Source organism: Miscanthus floridulus, unplaced genomic scaffold, assembly GCF_019320115.1.
Source record: "Miscanthus floridulus cultivar M001 unplaced genomic scaffold, ASM1932011v1 os_1771_1_2, whole genome shotgun sequence".
In the NCBI taxonomy this organism is placed as follows: domain Eukaryota; kingdom Viridiplantae; phylum Streptophyta; class Magnoliopsida; order Poales; family Poaceae; genus Miscanthus; species Miscanthus floridulus.
In genome coordinates, this window is record NW_027097905.1 from 40,611 (window position 1) to 60,000 (window position 19,390).

Here is a 19,390-nt window from a genome sequence, read left to right on the forward strand (position 1 = left end):
AGCTAAAAGCGAGTCATTCTTAATTTCAAGCTTTTCATTCTTAGCTCTAGTCTTTCTAATGATCTTAGTGTATTGATTTAGCAATTTAACAAGATCATCATATGAAGGTGATTCAAATTCATTATCATCACTATCACTATCATCATCGCTAGCATGATCATCACCACTACTATCATTATCATTTGATACCTTTCGTTCACCCTTGGCCATAAGGCATAGGTATGTAGAGGATGATAGCGGTGGTGTCGGTGAAGATGATGAAGAGTCAATCACAATTGTGGCCACCTTCTCATTCTCACTATTATCATCGGATGAGCAACTTGATGAATCAATGTCCATGAGCCAATCACCGATGATGTATGCCTTGCCATTTTTCTTCTTCTTGTGGAAGTCCTTCTTATTGCCATCTTTCTTCTTGTATGGCTTATTTTTCTTCTTCTCATCTTCATCTTCATCACTTGAGTCATCTTTTTTGCCCTTATTCTTCTTCTTGTACTTGTCTTTCTTAGGCTTTGTGCATTGATGTGCTAGATGACCAAGTTCTCCATAATTGTAGCAATCCATCTCCGAGATTGGCTTCCTTCTAGTGCTAGTGAAGAACTTCTTTTTCTTCCCATCAAACTTGATGCCATTCTTGTTGAGCTTCTTTAGCATCTTGGTGGTTCTTCTCACCATGAGAGCAAGACTTGCATCATCAACTTCATCATCACTTGAGCTCTCATACTCAATTCTTGCTTTGCCCTTCTCTTGGCTAGCCTTGAATGCTAAGTCTTTGTCTTTCTTCTTGGTAGAGGATGAGCCATCTTGTGGTGTGATATGCATGTACATCTCATGAGCGTTGATCTTTCCCAAGATTTGAGTTGGTGTAGCGGTGGAAAGATCACTTTGATGAAGCATGGTCACAATGTGCCCATATTTGTCAATGGGGAGGACACTCAAGATCTTTCTTACAACATTAGATGGTTGCAATTATGTGAGTCCAAGCCCATTGACTTCCTCTACAAGAACATTCAAGCATGCGTACATTTCATTAGCACTCTCTTTAGGAAGCATCTCAAAAGAATTAAGCTTTTTCATTATGAGATGATAGCGTTCCTCACGCTCGCTCTTAGTTCCCTCATGGAGCGCACAAATGTCCGACCATAGTACATGGGCGTCCTTGTGGTTCCTCACCCGGTTAAACATATCTTTGCAAAGGCCTTTAAAGATGGTGTTTCTAGCCTTTGCATTCCATTTTTTGTAGTTCACTTCATCACCTTGAAGGTGCTTAGGATCCCAAGGTTTTGGGAATCCTTGTGAGGCGGCTCTAAGTATTCCAACGTCTAGAGCTTCTAAATATGCCTCCATATGGATTTTCCAATAAGGAAAATCATCTCCCTCAAAGATAGGAGGAGGACCATCCCCGTGAGACATCTTTTTCTAGGTGGTTAAGCCTAAATATGTGAGCACAAGGCTCTGATACCAATTGAAAGGATCAAGATGCCCAAGAGGGAGGGGGTGAATTGGGCTAATTCTAAAATTCTTTGCAATAATTAAACCCTACACTTAGCCCACTTCACTCCTTGTACCTAGAAAGTGTTTCTAATGTTCTACCGCACAAAAGTTTTGCAACCTAAGTTCCAATCCTACTCTAGCATGACAATTCTATGAATGTAAAGACAAGAATTGAATTGCTCAAAGTAAATGCTTAAAGTAAAGAGAGAAGGAGGAATACGGTGATGTTTTGCCAAGGTATCGGAGAGTCGCCACTCCCCACTAGTCTTCATTGGAGCACCCGCGCAAGGGTGTAGCTCCCTCTTGATCCGTGCAAGGATCAAGTGCTCTCTACAGGTTGATTCTTCGACACTCCATCATGGTGAATCACCTACAACCGCTCACAACTTGATTTGGGTCATCCACAAGCTCTGTCGGATGATCATCAAGCTTCCAATCACCACTAAGCCGTCTAGGTGATGGCGATCACCAAGAGTAACAAGCATGAACTCTCACTTGACCATGACAAGCCTAATGAGAAGGGTGGATGCACACTTTGCTACTCTTGCTTTCACTAATGAGGCCTTAATCTTGGATTCTCAAATCTCAATCACCTCACTAGGACCTTGCTCTCCTTGGCACTCTCAAGGGTGTTTCTCAGCTGTTGAAATGAGCAAAAGTAATCCCTTGAGTGAATAGAGGAAGTATTTATAACCCCTCATTCAAAATGAACCGTTATGTGCCACTGCGGGGTGACCGAACGCTCTGGTCAAGTTGACCGGACGCTCCGGTCAGTTCTCCCCGACACCAAGCAGTTAAGTTGTGACCGGACACTGACCTGTGTCCGGTCACGAAAACTGTTCTCTAGAACCTTACTGATGTTGACCGAACTCTGGCACCCAGCGTCCGGTCACTTTGCTGCTCAGCGTCCGGTCAGTAGCCGAAACCTGACCAACGTCCGGTCAGCACTGACCGGACACGTCTGATCAGGATTCTCCCTCTCTAGAACCTTACTGGTGTTGATCGGACTCTGGCACCTAGCATTCGATCACATTTCTCTCAGTGTCCGGTCGCAACCAGATGACTTCACCTTGATCAAATGAACTAACCGGACTCTGTGCCAGTGTCCAGTCACACCAGAACCAGCGTCCGGTCAACATTTGACCCTCCATTCACTTCCAACTCGAAATCATATGTGAATGAAGTTTGGCCCAATTGATCTAAGGGCTACTTCGGAGCTACCTAGTGCTAGTTTCGACAAGTGTGCACCACACCTAACCCACTAGACTCACCTAGGTCAAACTACCCATCCATACCCCCCTTAATAGTACGGCCAAAGGAAAAATAAAGTCCTAAACTACTCTAAGTGTCTCTTCAACACCAAACGACACTTAGAACTAGTCCATCCTTAACCTTATCGTCCATACTTTGAAAACCAAAATGATTTCCATTGTAGGGGCATGACAATCATGATTGCCCAATCAATTGCCATTACCATGACCTAACTTAATTGCATCTGTAAAACACACGTTAGTCACAGTAATCTCGTATTGTCATTAATTACTGAAACCCAACTAGAGGCTTAGATGCTTTCAGACCGTAAGCTTGATAGTGAACACGGCGGGGAGCGGTCTGGGAGAGGCACACTAGAGACCCACTTGTGCATGGGGAAGGCCTAGGGCTATCCATAGAGTTACCCGACCGGGAGCTTGGCTCTTGCGAGGGGCTCCAACGAGGACTAGGGGGAAGCTTGTGTGCTTCTCGATACCTTGATAAAAATACCAGAGTCATCGACGAGAGTTTGCATATCTCTACCTTACTTTTTAGCTTCCGCATTTATATTATTTGCACAACTCCTTTTTTGCGGTAGAGATAGCAATACACTAGCAAAACCGTAGTTGCACATTTAGATAGTTTATCTTTTGCATAGGTTTTGCTAAGGTTAGAAAAGAGGCCATAGTTTAGAGTTAGAATTTTATGTTGCCTAATTCACCCCCTCTTAGGCGTCACGGTCACCCATCAAGAGCGAGGGAGAGGAAAACTCACAGATTCATTCATAAATCTGAGGTGCGATGTTGAACTAGAGGCCTTCCGATGTGGATAAGGAGGTGCTAGCCGCCTTCATTGAGAAGGGGTTGCTCCCATCGAAGGAGGTGGCACATTGGAGGGCTCCTGCTCTAGGGGAGGTTGTTTCGCAACCCCAGGCCGATGAGGTCATCTCCTTCCTTGCCTTCCATGAGCGTAGGCTTAGGTATCCCATGCACTGGTTCCTGCATGGGCTCCTCAACGAGTGAGGCCTAGAGTTGCAGCACCTCAACCTGACTAGGGTACTACACATCACCAGCTTTATCACCGTCTGTGAGGCCTTCCTCGGGATGGATCTGCATGTGGACCTCTTCCGGTGGATTTTCAGTGGGCAAGCCCTGTTCGAGGGGAAGCCACCTAGAATCACACTGGTTGGGGGGTTTGCCCTGCAGAAGAGGCCAAACTCGTTAATCCCCTACCCCACGTACTCCCCTTGTGACTCCAACCAGGGGCGGCACGGTGAGTGGTTCTACATTAGGAACCCGGTGGAGACGCCATTCCCGACGTTCACCGAGTAGAGGCCAGAGAGGAGAGAAAGCTGGTCTTGGGGTCCCGCCCATCAGGAGAACAAGCTAGAGATTATCGAGATGGAGCTTCGGAGGCTCATGTGGCATGGCCTTGATGGGTTGCGAGCCTTCCATACTTTCTTCCACCGTTAGGTCGCCCCATTGGTAGAGAGAATGCGGCCAATGTGGGAATACTTTGGCCCGATGGATCCCGACCGCACGTCGCTAGAGGAGTCACCAAAGGATGAAGTCTGGAGTCATCTCGATCAGGTGTTGTAGTTGAGGGATGAAGACTCCCTCAAAGGGACGCCCAGTCCCCTTCATGCCACGAAGCTATCCAATTTGGTATGCTTTTTTTCCCGTGACCTTTTCCTTCTTGTTTTGATGTTTTGATTAATTTTGAGTTGTCCATTTTGAAGGTACTTGTGGGCTATAAATCCCGACCACATCTTCCGAGAGGGCCAGAAGGCGGGGTTCGACAATCTGCCTAGAGGGAGCACACGCTTGCCAAAAAGAAGAAAAAAGCCAAGAAGGTCTAGAGGAGGTTCGATAAGGAGAAGGAGATCAACCAGCGGGTCCGAGGGGGTGAAAGCTGGAGCGATGTGGAGGCAGAGCTCGAGTCAAAGGAGCCCATGGAGATGGGTGATGACACAAGTGCCTTGGAGGACGAAGGAGATAGGGGCGCTTCTGTGACCTCGATGGAGCACTGTGAGCCCACGGCCACATCTATCAGTGGCGAGCATGATACGGAGATGCGCAGCGATGTTCCTGAGTCGAGGAAGCACCCCATGAGCGAAGACACCATCCTTGAACAAGAGGCAAAGCGGGTGCAGTCACTGTGCCCTTTGGAGGCATCGTCGGCTCCGCGGCCCCCCTGCTCTGAGTGTGGCATAGCATGCCAGTCGGTCGGGGAGACATGAGTGTTCCCCTATGTCTTTGGGGTTGACACGTGTGCGTGACCCCCTAATGGGGAGATGCCTCGCTAGTTGCTTTGGTGGTTTCGCCATGAGCTGGCAGTCGTGGTTGTTCGTGGGCCGATCAGGGACCAACTGGGTCACGTCCTCCCTTGGCCGATGCGAGGGGGCATGTGTCTCAACCCACGAGCGATCCTTGTTTAGTTGACTCGTTGTCAGCCAGTCGGGGCTTCAGGGCTCTGCCGCTTTCGTCTAGGTATGCAATCATGCTCCCTTTTGTTCTCATAGTTGAGTTTTTGAGTGTGACTAACCTGCGCTTGTTTGACAGCGGCCAGGGGCTGTCGGTACTAGGAATCTCCCCACCTCCCATGCAAGAAGAGTGGAGACCTAGCCTATAGTGGGTCACGACGAGCAGTGGAGGAAGCAGGTTGGCGGCCACGCGATCGTCCTTAATGGGGGTTGAGTCTTCCCGATCGGTCGTGAGCTTGGTGGCAGCGGCAGCGGTGGTGATGGCGGTGATCCTCATGGTGACGGCGGAGGCTAGGTCAGAGGTGACTCTCACGGTCCCTCCCCAAATGGTTGTGGAGGAGGAGAGGAGGGAAACCAGGCTCCCTATCTCGCACGGCGGAGGAGCGCACGGTTCACCCGCCTGGTCAGAGCTGGAGGGGTTCGGACGAACCACGGCTAGGCTAGAGGTAGAGCAGCCATCGGCGAGCCATGGAGTCCTAGTGGTGGACATTTCCTTCTCCGGCGACGAAGACACCAGGGTGAAGCCGCCAGCCATCCCGCCATCCCGTGAGTTGGTGATGATCTAGTCGTCGCATGATACTGCGATGATGGATCTTCTAGCTGGTCAAGGGCAACCCACGAGCTGGTGTGTCCTTGCCCTGATGAGCCGAGAAAGGCCCGGTTCATCCTTCATGATGAGGAGGAGGTGAAGCTCTAGCACCTACTCGGGAATAGAGGACTATCGATGGAATCTGATCTCGCCCTTACCATGGCGAGGCTCGAGGAGGCCTTAGAGAGGGTTGAGCTCATCCATTAGGCCATGACATTTGACCTACCATGCATTGCAAAGGTGAGTTTTCTGCGTTCTTGGTGTTATCTTTGATACCTAGGCTTTTAAATGTTTCTCAGCATGCCGATTTCTTGTCTTGCAGGACCTGAAGATGATGTTGATCCGTAAGTCTTGATTTCTTTGGGAGGAGCACGGTCGACTGGAGCAAGAAGTGATGGTGTCATGATAGGTTGACGAGCTCAGGCACTAGCTAGAGTCCACCCACCGTGAGTCTCCAGACCGGGTGACCGAGGCGATGGGAGCATGGGCGGCGGAGCTACGTGCGGTTGAGTGGGCGACTGCTGCCGAGCAGGAACTTGACACGGCGAAGGCCCAGTTAGCAAAGACCGAGGCAGCACTCCAGAAGTCTAGAGGCAGAGCGGAAGGCCCAGTCAGACATCAAGGAAGAAGTGGTCGCACTTCGGGGGCAGATGCTCGGGGTAGAGGAGTCGAATGGTCGACTACTCAGGAGGGTGACCCAGCAAGAGGAAGGGCTCTCTATTCTCAAAAGTGCCCGCCTTGGTACGTATCCGATGCTGCCAGGGGGGCCATAATAGCGTTAGAGTAGAAATAGTTAGTTCATGTAAAAGATGAGTTCGTGGGGGAGCCCCCATGTGAACAATTTTACATTCATGAATATTTTAAGTTTGTTTTGTGATGAAATCACTCGTGAGGGGAAGCTTGTCCCATCCGTCCTTGTTTTTACCCTTGCGTAGCTTTGTTTTTTGTCCTTTCCTTTTCGCACCTACCCGTTGACCCATAGGCTGCAACCTTAAGAACCCAGGCATGGCCCGCAAGGCTCAGCTGCTCATAACTATAGGTCGTGGTAGGGTGTGATCGGGCGGGAGGTTGCATGTGTTGGTGAGAACCTTAAGAAACAACGTAACCGTTCGATGTTCCATGTGTTGGTGAGAACATTGCCATTGTCGTCCTTCTGCCAGTAGGCGCCTAGTCAGATCACCTTGGTCACCATGTAGGGTCCTTCCCATGGTGGAGAAAGCTTATGTTTCTCTTTGGTTGACTGGGTCCTCTAGAGTATGAGATCACCGACCTCAAGGATCCTCCCCTTGATTTTTCTTTCATGGTACCTATGGAGAGTTTGCTGGTAATGAGCAGAGCGGATGATGGTCATCTCATGAGCCTCCTTGAGCAGGTCGACCGCGTCCTGCTGAGCCTCCATGGCTTGGTCTTGGTCGAAGGCCTTTACTCTTAGGGCGCCGTGATCGAGGTCGGAGGGTAACACTGCTTTGGCTCCGTATCTGAGGAAGAAAGGGGTGAACCCTATGGACCGGTTTAGAGTCATTCTTAGGCTCTAGAGGATCGCTGGGACCTCTACAACCCATCGCCCGGCATACTTTTTGAGTCGATCAAAGATATGGGGCTTGAGTCCTTAGAGGACCATGCCATTGGCTCGCTCGACCTGACCGTTAGTACACGGGTGTCCGACCGAGGCCCAATCGATCTTGATGACGTATCCATCATAGAAGTCTAGGAACTTCTTCCCAGTGAAGTTTGTTCTGTGGTCGGTGATGATATAGTTAGGAACACCAAACCGATAGATGATGTCAAGGAAGAACTTGACCGCCTCTTCCGAGTGGATATTGGTGATGGGCTTCGCCTCTATCCAATTGGTGAACTTATCCACTGCTATGAGTAGGTGAGTGAAGCTGCCTGGGGCCTTTTTGAAGGGTCCAACCATGTTGAGGCCCCAGACCATGAACGGCTAGGTGATGGGGATGGTCTGAAGCTCCTACGCTGGTAGATGAGTTTGCCGAGCATAGAACTGGTATCCTTCACACCTGTGGATAACCCCCTCCATATCTAGGAGTGTAGTGGGATAGTAGAAACCTTAGCGAAAGGCTTTCCTAACCAGTGACCTTAGGGCTCCATGATGTTCGTAGATTCTAGCATGGACTTCAAGGAGGAGTTGTTCCCCCTGGTCGGTCGAGATGCACTTCATGAGTACTCCCGACGAACTCTGTTTGTAAAGTTCATCGCCGATGGCGATGAACGTCTTGGCACATCTAGCGATTCATCGTGCTTTAGTCCTTTTCTGGTGGGAGAACCTCCTCGAGGAGGTAGACAAGTAGTGGTGCTCTCCAGTTGACCGGATCGAGTGCCATCATGGTGATGTTGGCGGGCGATGTTGCCATGGAGGCACCAAGGTTGGAGCCCCTGAGCATTTGGTTGGGGTCGGGGCACATCGAGGGGTCAAAGCCCCTAGGTACTAGATTTGTGTTAGAGTGGGTCTGGGTCAGATCCTTCAGAACACGGGTAGACGGCTCGTGGAGATCATTGATGAAGACCCCATCTGGAGATAGAACCCGCTTGGCAGCCAATTTTGAGAGGAAGTCAGTGGCATCATTGTCCTTTCGGGGGACATGATGCAGTTCGATCCCTCAAAACTTGTCCTCAAGCTTACGCACCTCCTGCAGTATGCTACCATGAGAGGGCTCTTACAGGAGGACTCCTTCATGACTTGGTCAACGACCAGCTTAGAGTCACCGTGGACATACAGCCGCGTGGCACCGAGCTCGATGGCAATGCGCAGTCCATTGATGAGGGCTTCATACTCCGCGGCATTGTTCAAGGCTAAAAAATAAAGATGGATCGCGTAGCGGAGCATGCTCCCATCTAGGGAGATCAGAACTACTCCAGCCCTCGAGCCAGATGCCATGATCGATCCATCGAAGTATATCGTCCAGTACTCATGGATGACATCCGAGGTCAGGAGCTAGACTTCCGTCCATTCAGCGATGAAGTCGGCAAGAGCCTGAGACTTAATAGTGGTATGGGGGATGTACCTGATGTCGTGGCCCATGAGCTCGAGAGCCCATTTGGAGATTCATCCCGTGGCATCGTGGTTGCGGACGATGTCTCCCAGCGGGTACAAAGTGACGACGATGACTTCATGATCGGTTAAGTAGTGTAGGAGCCTCTAGGTCGCCATCAAAATGGTGTATAGAAGCTTCTAGGCCTATGGGTAGCGAACCTTGGCGTCGGTGAGTATCTCACCAACAAAGTACACTGGTCGTTGGACCGTCAGGGGGTTTCCTAGCTACTCCCTCTCGACGATGAGGGCGACGCTCACAACACGGTTGCTCATCGTGATGTAGAGGAGGAAGGATTCTCCCCGTTCGGGAGCGACAAGGACTGGTGCCGATGTCAGCGATGCTTTGAGGCTTTCCAAAGCCTGTTGTGCCTCCTTTGTCTAGACAAATGCGTCTGTCTTCTTGAGAAGTTTGTAAAGAGGCATCCCTCGTTCGCCTAGTCGGGAGATGAACCAGCTCAGGGCGGCCAAACAGCCGATGAGCCTTTGCATGCCCTTGACATTGCGTATCAGGCCCATGTTGGAGATGGCCATGATTTTTTTGGGGTTGGCTTCGATGACATGCTCAGACATGATGTATCCGAGCAGCTTCCCCTTCGGAACTCCAAAAACACATTTTTGGAGATTCAATTTGATGCTGAACCTTCAGAGGTTCGCGAATGTTGCGGCCAGGTTTACGACCAGGTCGCTAGCTTGAGCCATTTTTACCACTACATCATCTACATAGACAGCGATTGTTGGTTTCAGCCGCTTGACTTGGTTAGGTTGGTCCGATGGGTCGATTTGGTCGGCGAAGCTTCGCTACATGCACCGTTGATAGGTGGCACCAGCGTTCTTTAGACCAAAAGGCATGGTTATGTAGCAGTACAAAACATACGGGGTGATAAATGAATTTGTGACTTGGTCGGACTCTTTCATTGTGACCTGGTGGTAGCCTGAGTAGGCATCTAGAAAGGAGAGGATTTCACATCCTGAGATGGAGTCGACTATCTGCTCTATGCGTGGTAAAGGAAAATGGTCCTTTGGACATGCCTTGTTGAGGTCAGTATAATCAACACACATTCTCCATTTTTATTCTTTTTTTCACAAGAATATGATTAGCTAGCCAGTCGGAGTGGTATACCTCTTTAATGAATTCGGCTGCCAGGAGTTTGGCGATCTCCTCGCCTATGGCCCTATGCCTCTCATTGTCGAAGCGACATAGGCGTTGCTTGGCAGGCTTTGAGCCTGAGACGACGCGTAGTGCATGCTCGGTGACCTCCCTTGGTATGCCTAGCATGTCAGAAGGTTTCCACACGAAGACATCATGATTGGCGCGTAGAAAGTCGATGAGCTCGCTTTCCTATTTGGTCGGGAGCTTGGTCCCGATCCGCACCGTCTTAGTTAGGTCAGTGGGGTCGATCCCTACTGCCTTGGTTTCCTCAGTCGGATGGATGGCACTTGAGGAGGTTGGCTCATTATAGTCGAGGGCTACTGGAGTCGATGAATTCCCAAGCTCCGGGAGCTCGGTGGAGTTGATGACGGCAGTGGAGAGCTCGTAATGCTCGTGGTCGCATGTATAGGCATGAGAAAAGGTGCTACCCACGGTGATGACACCGTTCGGTCCCAGCATCTTCAGCTTGAGGTAGGTGTAGTTGGGGATCACCATGAACTTGGCGTAGCATGGTCGCCCCAAGATGGCATGGTAGGACCTCAGAAAGTCCACCACCTTGAAGATTAGGACATTCGAGCAGAAGTTGGCTCGGTCGCCAAACGTGACGGGCAAGTCGATCTACCCGAGTGGGTACGCCTGCGTCCCTGGGATCATGCCGTGGAAGGGAGAGCTCACTGGGCAACGCTCCGACCGGGGGATGCGCATAGCGTCGAGGGTGTCGTCGTAGAGAATGTTGAGGCCACTACCTCCATCCATCAGCACCTTGGTGAGGCGCTTCTTACGGACGATGGGGTCGACGATGAGCGGGTAGTGACCCGGTCGAGCGACATGGGAAGGATGGTCTCTCTGATCAAAAGTGATCGGGGAGTCCGACCAGCTAAGGAAAGAGGGGATGGCCTACTCGGTGGCGCATGCCTCTCTATAGCGTACCTTGTGCTGGCGCTTGGAGTGGATAGCGTCGGATCCCCCAAAGATCATGAGGCATTCCTTGGAGTCGGGGAAGCCATCTTCATCCTTGCCTACCATGCCTCCTTTCTTGGCCGCCTCCTCCTTGCCTTCAGTCGCGGACCCAGGATCTGAGACCAGGGTAGTCCTAGTAAAAAAATTCATGTGTAATACTATAAAATCCAAACAAAAAGTTCAGCAAACATAGCTATAAATTAACCAAATTATGATAATACATTTAAAAGGTTCGAAACTTACATAAATACTCCCTCCATACTGGTAAAGAAAGTCGTTTAGGATATGATTTAGCATACCAAGCTGTGATTAATTAAGGGGTATTTTTCCCTTATTAAAGGGGTATTTTTCCCTCCATACTATAAACTTTCATAGCTAGACTGGTAAGCGTGCTGCAGCCCGAGATAGGAGGTCCCTGGTTCGATCCCTCTTGGGCGCGTTATTTTTTTGAAGAGCTTGTGGATTTGCGGTGTCTTCAGCCTGGGCTGAGATGAGAGTGACCGTGGGCTAGTTTCTAAAGAGTAGTAATAGAATTTTTGGCCAAATTTGTGGGTAGCTGTGGGGTGTACGACCCCGGATACCCACGGTAGACCACATGGGCTGCGCCCCCAGGGGTGGCCCAGCCCACAAGACGAAGCCTTGTAGGGCACGACTCTGCTCGGCGCCTCCCGCAAGACACCGAGAAGATATCCTAAAGATACTACGAGATCTGTTAGGATATGTATAATCCCAAGATTCCTGTAATCGGTTATTACTTTCTGGTTATCTCTCGGATCTAACCGACTTGTAACCCTACTCCTTGGACTATATAAGGCGGGCAGGGACCCTCTTCAAACTCACACAATATCATACGATAGCTAATATAAACCAATAGACCACAGGAGTAGGGTATTACGTCATACTGACGGTCTGAACCTATCTAACTCGTGTGCCTCTGTTGCCTTCTTGTTCTTGATCTCACGCTCCTCTACCAATCAATCTACCTTTGTGGGATACCCCTCGGAGGACTGCCGATGATATTCTATCGATAGTAGTCCTAGGCCTACCTGGACTACCCACTGGGTCCACCACCGCTTGCCTTTCCCCTCTTTTGGCTTGCTAGCTTGCCATAGAAAGCGCTTGAGGTGCTCGCAGTCCTTGTAGAGGTGCTTGACGGGGTAGGCATGGTTGGTGCATGGACTCTCCATGAGCTTGTCGAAGTGGTTGGGCTGGCCCTGCTAGGGCTGCTTGCCCGCTCGGTCGACCGCAGCGACCAAAGCTAGGTTGGTCGGTCGGCGCCAATCCTTCTTGTTCTTCTTGCCCCTTTGTGTGGAGGGGCATTCACCTTGGTCCTCACGCTTGGCCTTGCCCCCTGTCCCGACCACCGCTGAAGACCGCCCCGATCGCCTCCTCACCGAAGGCGTGGTTCATGGCGATGTCAAGCGGGTCACGGGTGGTACAGGGCTTCACACAACTGAGCTTGTGGATCAAGGACTCGTAGGTTGTCCTAGAGAGGAACGTGCTGATGACGTCTGCATCGATGACATCAGGGAGGGAGTTGCACCACTTTGAGAACCTACGGATGTAATCCCATAGGAACTCATTGAGCTCCTGATGATAGCTCTTGAGGTCCTAGGAATTCCCAGGATGGACATATGTCCCCTGGAAATTTCTGACGAAGACCCTCTTGAGATCCGCCCAGTTACGGATGCTATCAGGGGGAAGAAATTTGAGCCATGCTCGAACATGCTCCCCCACGTAGATGGGGAGGTACTACATGATGAAGTGGTCATCATCCACTCCTCCGGCTCAGCAGGCGAGCTGGAAGTCTTTGAGCCATATACCGGGGTTTGTTTCCCTGGTGTATCCTGGTGATGTTGGTGGGTAGTTGGAAGCGTTATGGGAACAACGCTTTCTAGATGTGACGACCAAAGGCCCATGGCCTCGGGCCGTCCGGGCTAGGGCTCAGATTGTTTGCTCAGCCACCATGCATGGGGTGCATGTCCCCACACTCCTCGATGGTCAGGCTGGGGCCCGCATCGCCTGGTCTCACCACCATTCGAGAGGCGTTATCATCGTGCCAGGCATGGAATCGATTATTGATGACGCTGCGCACGTCATGGTTTGGCTAGAGCCGTTCGTGCATAGGTGGTCGGTGTGGAGTGGGCATCGGGTTGGGCTATGGTGCAGCCACGGCTTCCTGCTCCATGCTCGGCAACTGCTGTGGTTAGTGGATAGAGCGATTCGACCGTGTAGCCCTAGTCCCTCGATTGGGTAAGAGGTCGCGAGCCGATGTCGCGACGCAGAGCTCTCTGCTTGCTGAATGGTGGCGGTCTCCACCAGCGCCCGGAGGTTGCGGTGGATTGCTTATTCCTAGGGGTCGACAAGCTCAGGGAGGCCGCACAGAAGCATCGCCACAGCAGCGATGTTCTGGCCAGCCTGAGCAAACTAAGGGGGGTCGTCCCCTCCGTCCAGTATGTTACGCTGGACCTGATGGGCATGACCCCGAGCACTGCTCACCGAGTTACAAGCATGTGGCGCAGCGTGCTACGCCGAGCATGCCAGCGCAGGTGGTGGCTGGCTCTGCCGCCTTTGTCGTAACTCCTCGCCATGCTCCTGCACACACACGAGGGCCTTCGCATAGAGGTCCAGAGGGGTGTGAGTTTACAGAGACTCCGCTACCACCGGTGGCTATCCTGGGGCATCCGCCATAGCACACTCCCGGGACAGAGGGTGGCCAGGTGCCACGACATCACCGATGCTGGAGCCATTGCTTTTGACCTCATCATCGACGAGGTCATGAAAGGAGGCGGGACCATAGCCCGCCATCCCCATGAACTCAGACATGAGAGGGGGCGGCATCAACATCCTTTAGAGTCCTCATGCGCACGCGTCCATGGGGGACGCGAAGCCGTAGGGGAACCGATCGCACAACAGTCACGGTGAGGACAACGGGGTCCCTCCAGAGAGTCAGCAGAAGGTGTTAAATAGTGAGTAAAGAACGATATGTACATCACTTACCGTTGGGTTTGAGCCCAGCATGGGCTCGAGGCGAAGCGTGGGTGTCTCGACGTTGAGGTCGTTGAGTGGCCCATTGCAGTCAGGGGAGGGCGCTCCTCCTCTAGTGGGCGCTAGGACAAGCGCCTCTTCGCGGAGGCAAAGTACGTTGAGCTGGTCGGCAACAAAGTCTAGACTCCCGAAGAGGAAGGTCTAGAGTAGCACGAAGACGGGAGGAACCCACATCCCATCAAGTGGGAGCGTGGGAAACTCTAGCGAGCCAAAGCGAATCGTATCGCTCAAGCCCGCCATGCCAAAGATGGTGGAAAGGTGGGCCATCTGATGACCAAAGGCATGAACGCATGGCGTCCTCCCCACGGACGACGCCAACTGTCGATGCAAAAAGTGACCAACAAGTAAATATTTGTAGTTTTGCTGTGCATTGTGATCGGATGTGGCCTAGTACACAATGACATAGGATTTATACTGGTTCAGGCAACATGCCCTACGTCCAGTTTTAGTCGGTCGGTGACTTTATTCCTAAGCCTAGGTGCTCGAAGTTTGTTGTGGGGTTACAAACGAGTAGGAATGAGAAGGGGGGTGTAAGAGGTCTGGTCGGACTCCGATCCGAGTGGCCGAGAGTGACGGATGCTCTAACGTGCGCTAAGTATTAGAGCATATGCTCTATGTAGCTGTCGAGTTCTAGAGCTATTGAGCTGTTCGAGTCCTCAGGTCGTCGAGTCCTCGAGTTGTCTAGCCCTTTCTTTTCTTTTTTTCAAGAGAGCTTTTAGGAGAGAGCTCATCCCCTTTTATAGTTTGAAGGGGATGGCCTTACAAGTTAGAGAAAGAGAGAGAGAGAGTGTATACGTATGCTACCTAGTCTTGTTGCCCACGCTGTCGAATACGAGACGGTTATCGGTGCCCACAATATTGTTTATGTTCAGACGCATCTGGCAGGCTCTACCGTGTTCGCCTGGTACGACAAATGTTTGTGTTCCGACACGTCTGGAAGGTTGTATAGTGCCCGTCAGGCATGGCCTGGTGGCACCATCCTGCAGGTGCGCAAGGCATGGCAGGGTACGGTCCTCGGTATTACGGTTGACTTGAGCGCCTTACCTTATCTGCTCCGCCTGATCCCCGGTCCCTCACCGAATGGGCGTCCCTGGTCAGTCGTTCCCAGTCGGTCCCGACCGTGTCGGTCGAAAAAGAGCAACGAGCAGAGGTATGGTGTATCCTCGGTCGGAGAAGGAGGTCGGAGCAGGACTGCGGTCCCACCTTGGCCAGGCCTTTCGGTCGGGGACCGAATCGTTGTCCCGGCCTGTCATTATGTACCCGGGCCGACCCAGGTGTGCGTTGTCGTTGCGCCACCTGCTGGGCCGGGTTTTACAGGGAAGCGGGTCCATTGGGGACCCTGGGTTTATGAACCCGATAGAGTCACTCTAGTTTTTTTGTTTGGTTGAAAGGATTTAGTGAGATGAAGTGGATGCGAGTTTTAACACCATTAGACACAGTAATCTGTGGACCTGCTTTCCATCGTCTAGATGCATTTAATCAGAAATCGCCATTCGTCGCCAAGAGCCCGCCATGTCTCATTGAAGATCTCACTTAGCCTGTGGCGCCATCGGGGAGCTTGTGTCGGGCTAGGGAGCCTTCGGGGCGCTAACCGCCATCACAGAGCTTGGGGCACTGTTGGGGAGCTCGTGGGCTAGGGAGCTTCGTGCCCGGAGAAGCCCGCGTCGGGCTAGGTAGCTCGCCTACGTCGGGGAGCTCCACGCCACAGGAGCCTGCGCCCGAGGAGCTCCGTGTTAAGGAGCTCGCCCGCGTCCAGCCATCTCCTGCCAATGGCCTACCCAGCCTCACCACGCCCCATTGTCGCCACATGAGAGCTCGGCCGCCTAGTAGTAGCGGAGAGGAAACAGAGAAGGATGTCGTGAGGGTGGGACGAGCTAGTCCAGATTATATGGAATATTCTAGGTAAGACGTTTCTGACTCTGCGAGTCTTCCAACCAAACACCTATAATAGTGGGCTAGTCTGGTTATGTACCAAATACTACCCTAAAATACTAGCACTCACCATTTCCCAGCAAGTACCTTTTTCAGATAAACCCATATAACAATACATATCGTTTTAAAACATTAAATCTCAATATACGAAATTAGTAGTGATCAAAGTTTCAATGAATTGACTGCTGGCATCCAAAAATATCTTAGCCTTCCAGTTTCACATTATTCCAATTCGCAAAAAAAAAATCACAGTTCCGTCCGCGGTCAACCTTGGAGCTGGTTAACTTTTTTTTACCCGTCATAACCTTTTGTGAACACACACGACTACAGGACTCACTGTTTCTCAACTTAAGCGTAACCTGTTTCAAAAAAAAAAAACTTACACGTAACCGCGCTGCTGCGTGAATCTTTTCCTGAGCAGGGGAGGTCTGGATCCGGCACGCGCGCCCGCCTAACCATGGTTTTACGTTTCAACGCACGCTAATCACTCGCTCAAACCTTTGTTTATCCCGCACTGGTTAGCATTCAACCTACTCTGCCGATCCACGTCTGCAAACGCACCGAGAGCTCAACCACCGCCCGCCTTTCGGCCGAGGCCGGCTCGCGTCGCTGTCCAGAGTCCAGCCCGGGCCAGCCCGCGGCCCCGTTTCCGCCCCCGGCGTGGCGCCGCCACCGCCCTCCTCAGCGCCGCCACCACCTCGACCCGCTTGCGTTTTTGGCTCCTTCCGCGAAGAGGGAATCGATCAAACATTTCCCCTATATAGAGAGAGATGGGAACAAGGCGGGAGGCAACTGGTCGGTGCTCGCCACGCCACCTTTAATTTCCGCCTCTGCTGCAACTAGCTCGCTAGCTTGCTCAGCCACCTTTTTGGACGCTCGCTGCTCCCGACAAGACTGCCCGCCATCTTGCTGCCATCACAGATTGGGATCTCGCGGGGCTGCGATTCATTCGCCAATCGCCAGGTGCGTTCTTGCTCATCCTTGACTGACTCCATGCGACCATGCCAGGTTCTCGGCTCGTGAGCTTCTTTGTTGTTTGAGTTCCTTCTGCTGGTGGATTGGATGGTGGTGCTATTGATTAGCTACTCGAATATTTTGTTGGTAACTTGGAGTCCCCGTTATGTTGGCTAGAACTGTCCACTGTCCAGGTTCTAGTTTTGGTTATGTTAGCTCAGTCTAGTTGGTTCTGTGGAAAGAATAGCTTTGAATTCCCTGCCATCTTTAATCCAATTCTCATGCTCCGTGGCGTTGTCCTTACAGCAAACTTCTGATGTGTTCGTTAGGTACTACTTCCTGTTCCAAGTATTCATGTGGCATGATTGGTGCGCGTTTATTTGAATTTATGCTTTCCAATATTCTCTCGGTGGTCGGTATCTGTCAATTGCCACTAAGTTTGGTGCGGGGCGCTTTTAGTTTATGTATATCTAGTGGTTTCCAGCCTGGTGTTTGGGCTCCCTGCCTTTTATCCATCTATGATTAGCTTTAATAGTTCACCAAAAATATTCTCAAGGCAGTAGCCGTACTGAGCTTTGATACCAATTGCTCACATAGGTTCTTGTCAGTTTTTATCACGCAGTAGATGCCATATACTTCTAACATCATACCGCACACTTCAATTTGTTCGTTAACTTGGTTTGGTTCCTTGCAGCCATCCTACTCCAAAGCCACTGTTCTGAAGATTTGAGACACTTCTGGAGATGGGTACAAGGATGCCAATCTTGCCCCGACTATCGAGCGCACTGTCCACAGCGTTGCTGGAGTGGATCCTGATGCTCCTGTTGTTCATCGATGCGGTTTACAGCTTCTTGGTCACTAGATTTGCCCGTCTCTGCAGATTACCAGCGCCATGCCCTTTCTGCTCAAGGCTTGATCACGTCCTGGGCAACGAGAAACCATGCTTCTATAGGGAGTTGATCTGCAAAACCCACAAGTCGGAGATTTCATCCTTGGCCTTCTGCAGCCTCCACCAGAAGCTCACGGGAGCCCAAAATATGTGTGAAAGGTGCTGTGGGAAAGTCCCCGATGATGATAAAACAGATGAGACTGTGATGGATGCCAATGTACTTGATAGCAAACAAAGAATTGATGATGCTTTGAATTCCCCTCGTGAAAAAGTTTGCTCGTGCTGTGGACAGCATTTTAAGCAACGGAGTGTAGCTTTGTCCTCTAGAAAGAATGCAGAACTAGAGCCTACTGGAGCGTTTGGCTCACCAAAAACTTACACAGAGTACTCTGTAGTATGTCAAGTGGACGAGCCTTTGGAGCCTAAAGATATATACCACCAAACTGACTACAGGTCTAATGAGCAAGACGGTCTGCTACAGATGACATCTGACTCTGAGATTGAGGTCCCTTGTGCCAATGATGTGAAAAGTTCACAATCTCGTGAAGCCAGTGTTATGGACGAAGACTTACAAGAAGATACAGCTTGTGCGCAACCCATTCTTCCTTCCCCTGTGGTGATCAAGAAATCTGAAATAATTGTCAAGAAGGAGCCCAGTGTTGAAGACACCTGCAATACATCTTTGGCGTGTCCTGCTGTGGATGATCATCCAAATAGCGGAGGTGATGTGGACCAGACGGAAGAAAAAGAAAGCCAATCCAGAAAATGGGCACACCGGCACGATCCTGTACTTGTTATAGAAAATTCAGGTTTAGAAGGTAAATTTTGCTTCACAAACTGGAATGATTGCCTCTACTGCCACTTCTTTTCAAATGATAAATTATATGATTGGGTGAATAATCATGCAGATGCTGGCATTTCACAAATTCCAGTTATGCCAAGTGATGAGCTACCACAGGTTCCTGGTGAGATTGAACCATCTCAGAGCACAAATGAAGGCAACACTGATCCATATACATCTCAGTTCACAATACTAGAGGAGCACTATGCTGTTTCAGAAGAAGGAAATATAAAATGTATGTTTTCTTGATTCTTGATTACAAATGAAATGGTGTTTAGCATTTCTCCACTTAACCCTAACACAGCAAAAATTTGCTAGGTATTCTGGAACAAGTTCATGTGCCAGAAATTACTGGAAGATCAAGTGGTGAGTTTCATCAGAGAAGTGCGTCAGCAGCTGATCCACATACAAATGAACTGGCGCTAGAGAATGCTCATCATGGTGCTTCAGAAGACGCAAATCAGAAAGGTTTGGCTTTTATTTCCCATTGGCTTTATACACCTTTGATAATTAAACCTAAATAAAGGACTTCATGTTTCCTCTGTTAGATAATTGCGGGGATATCCATGTTTCACAAGTTGGTTCTGGTTCCAAAACGTGTGGTGAAGTTGAAGATTGTACTAAGAAAATTGAACCCACTGGTGACATGGGGGCACACGAACTGATAGTCCAAGGTCCTTTTGATAGTGCCCCCAAAGATTTAATAGATAAAGGTTAGTAAAAAATGATTTATGTCCAACACAAACAT

The 19,390-nt window shown here is 50.5% G+C and overlaps 1 protein-coding gene across 1 annotated transcript; it reads left to right on the forward strand.

The window, feature by feature from the left end:
• The first annotated feature begins 16,372 nt into the window (after nt 1–16,372).
• Nucleotides 16,373–19,384, forward strand: LOC136534296 (probable myosin-binding protein 4). Its single transcript, XM_066526745.1, has 5 exons — nt 16,373–16,921; nt 17,607–18,619; nt 18,710–18,877; nt 18,961–19,110; nt 19,191–19,384. Exons 2-5 carry the CDS (start codon nt 17,656–17,658, stop codon nt 19,358–19,360), a joined length of 1,452 nt encoding a protein of 483 aa, XP_066382842.1. The 5' UTR covers nt 16,373–16,921; nt 17,607–17,655; the 3' UTR covers nt 19,361–19,384.
• Nucleotides 19,385–19,390: the final 6 nt, after the last annotated feature.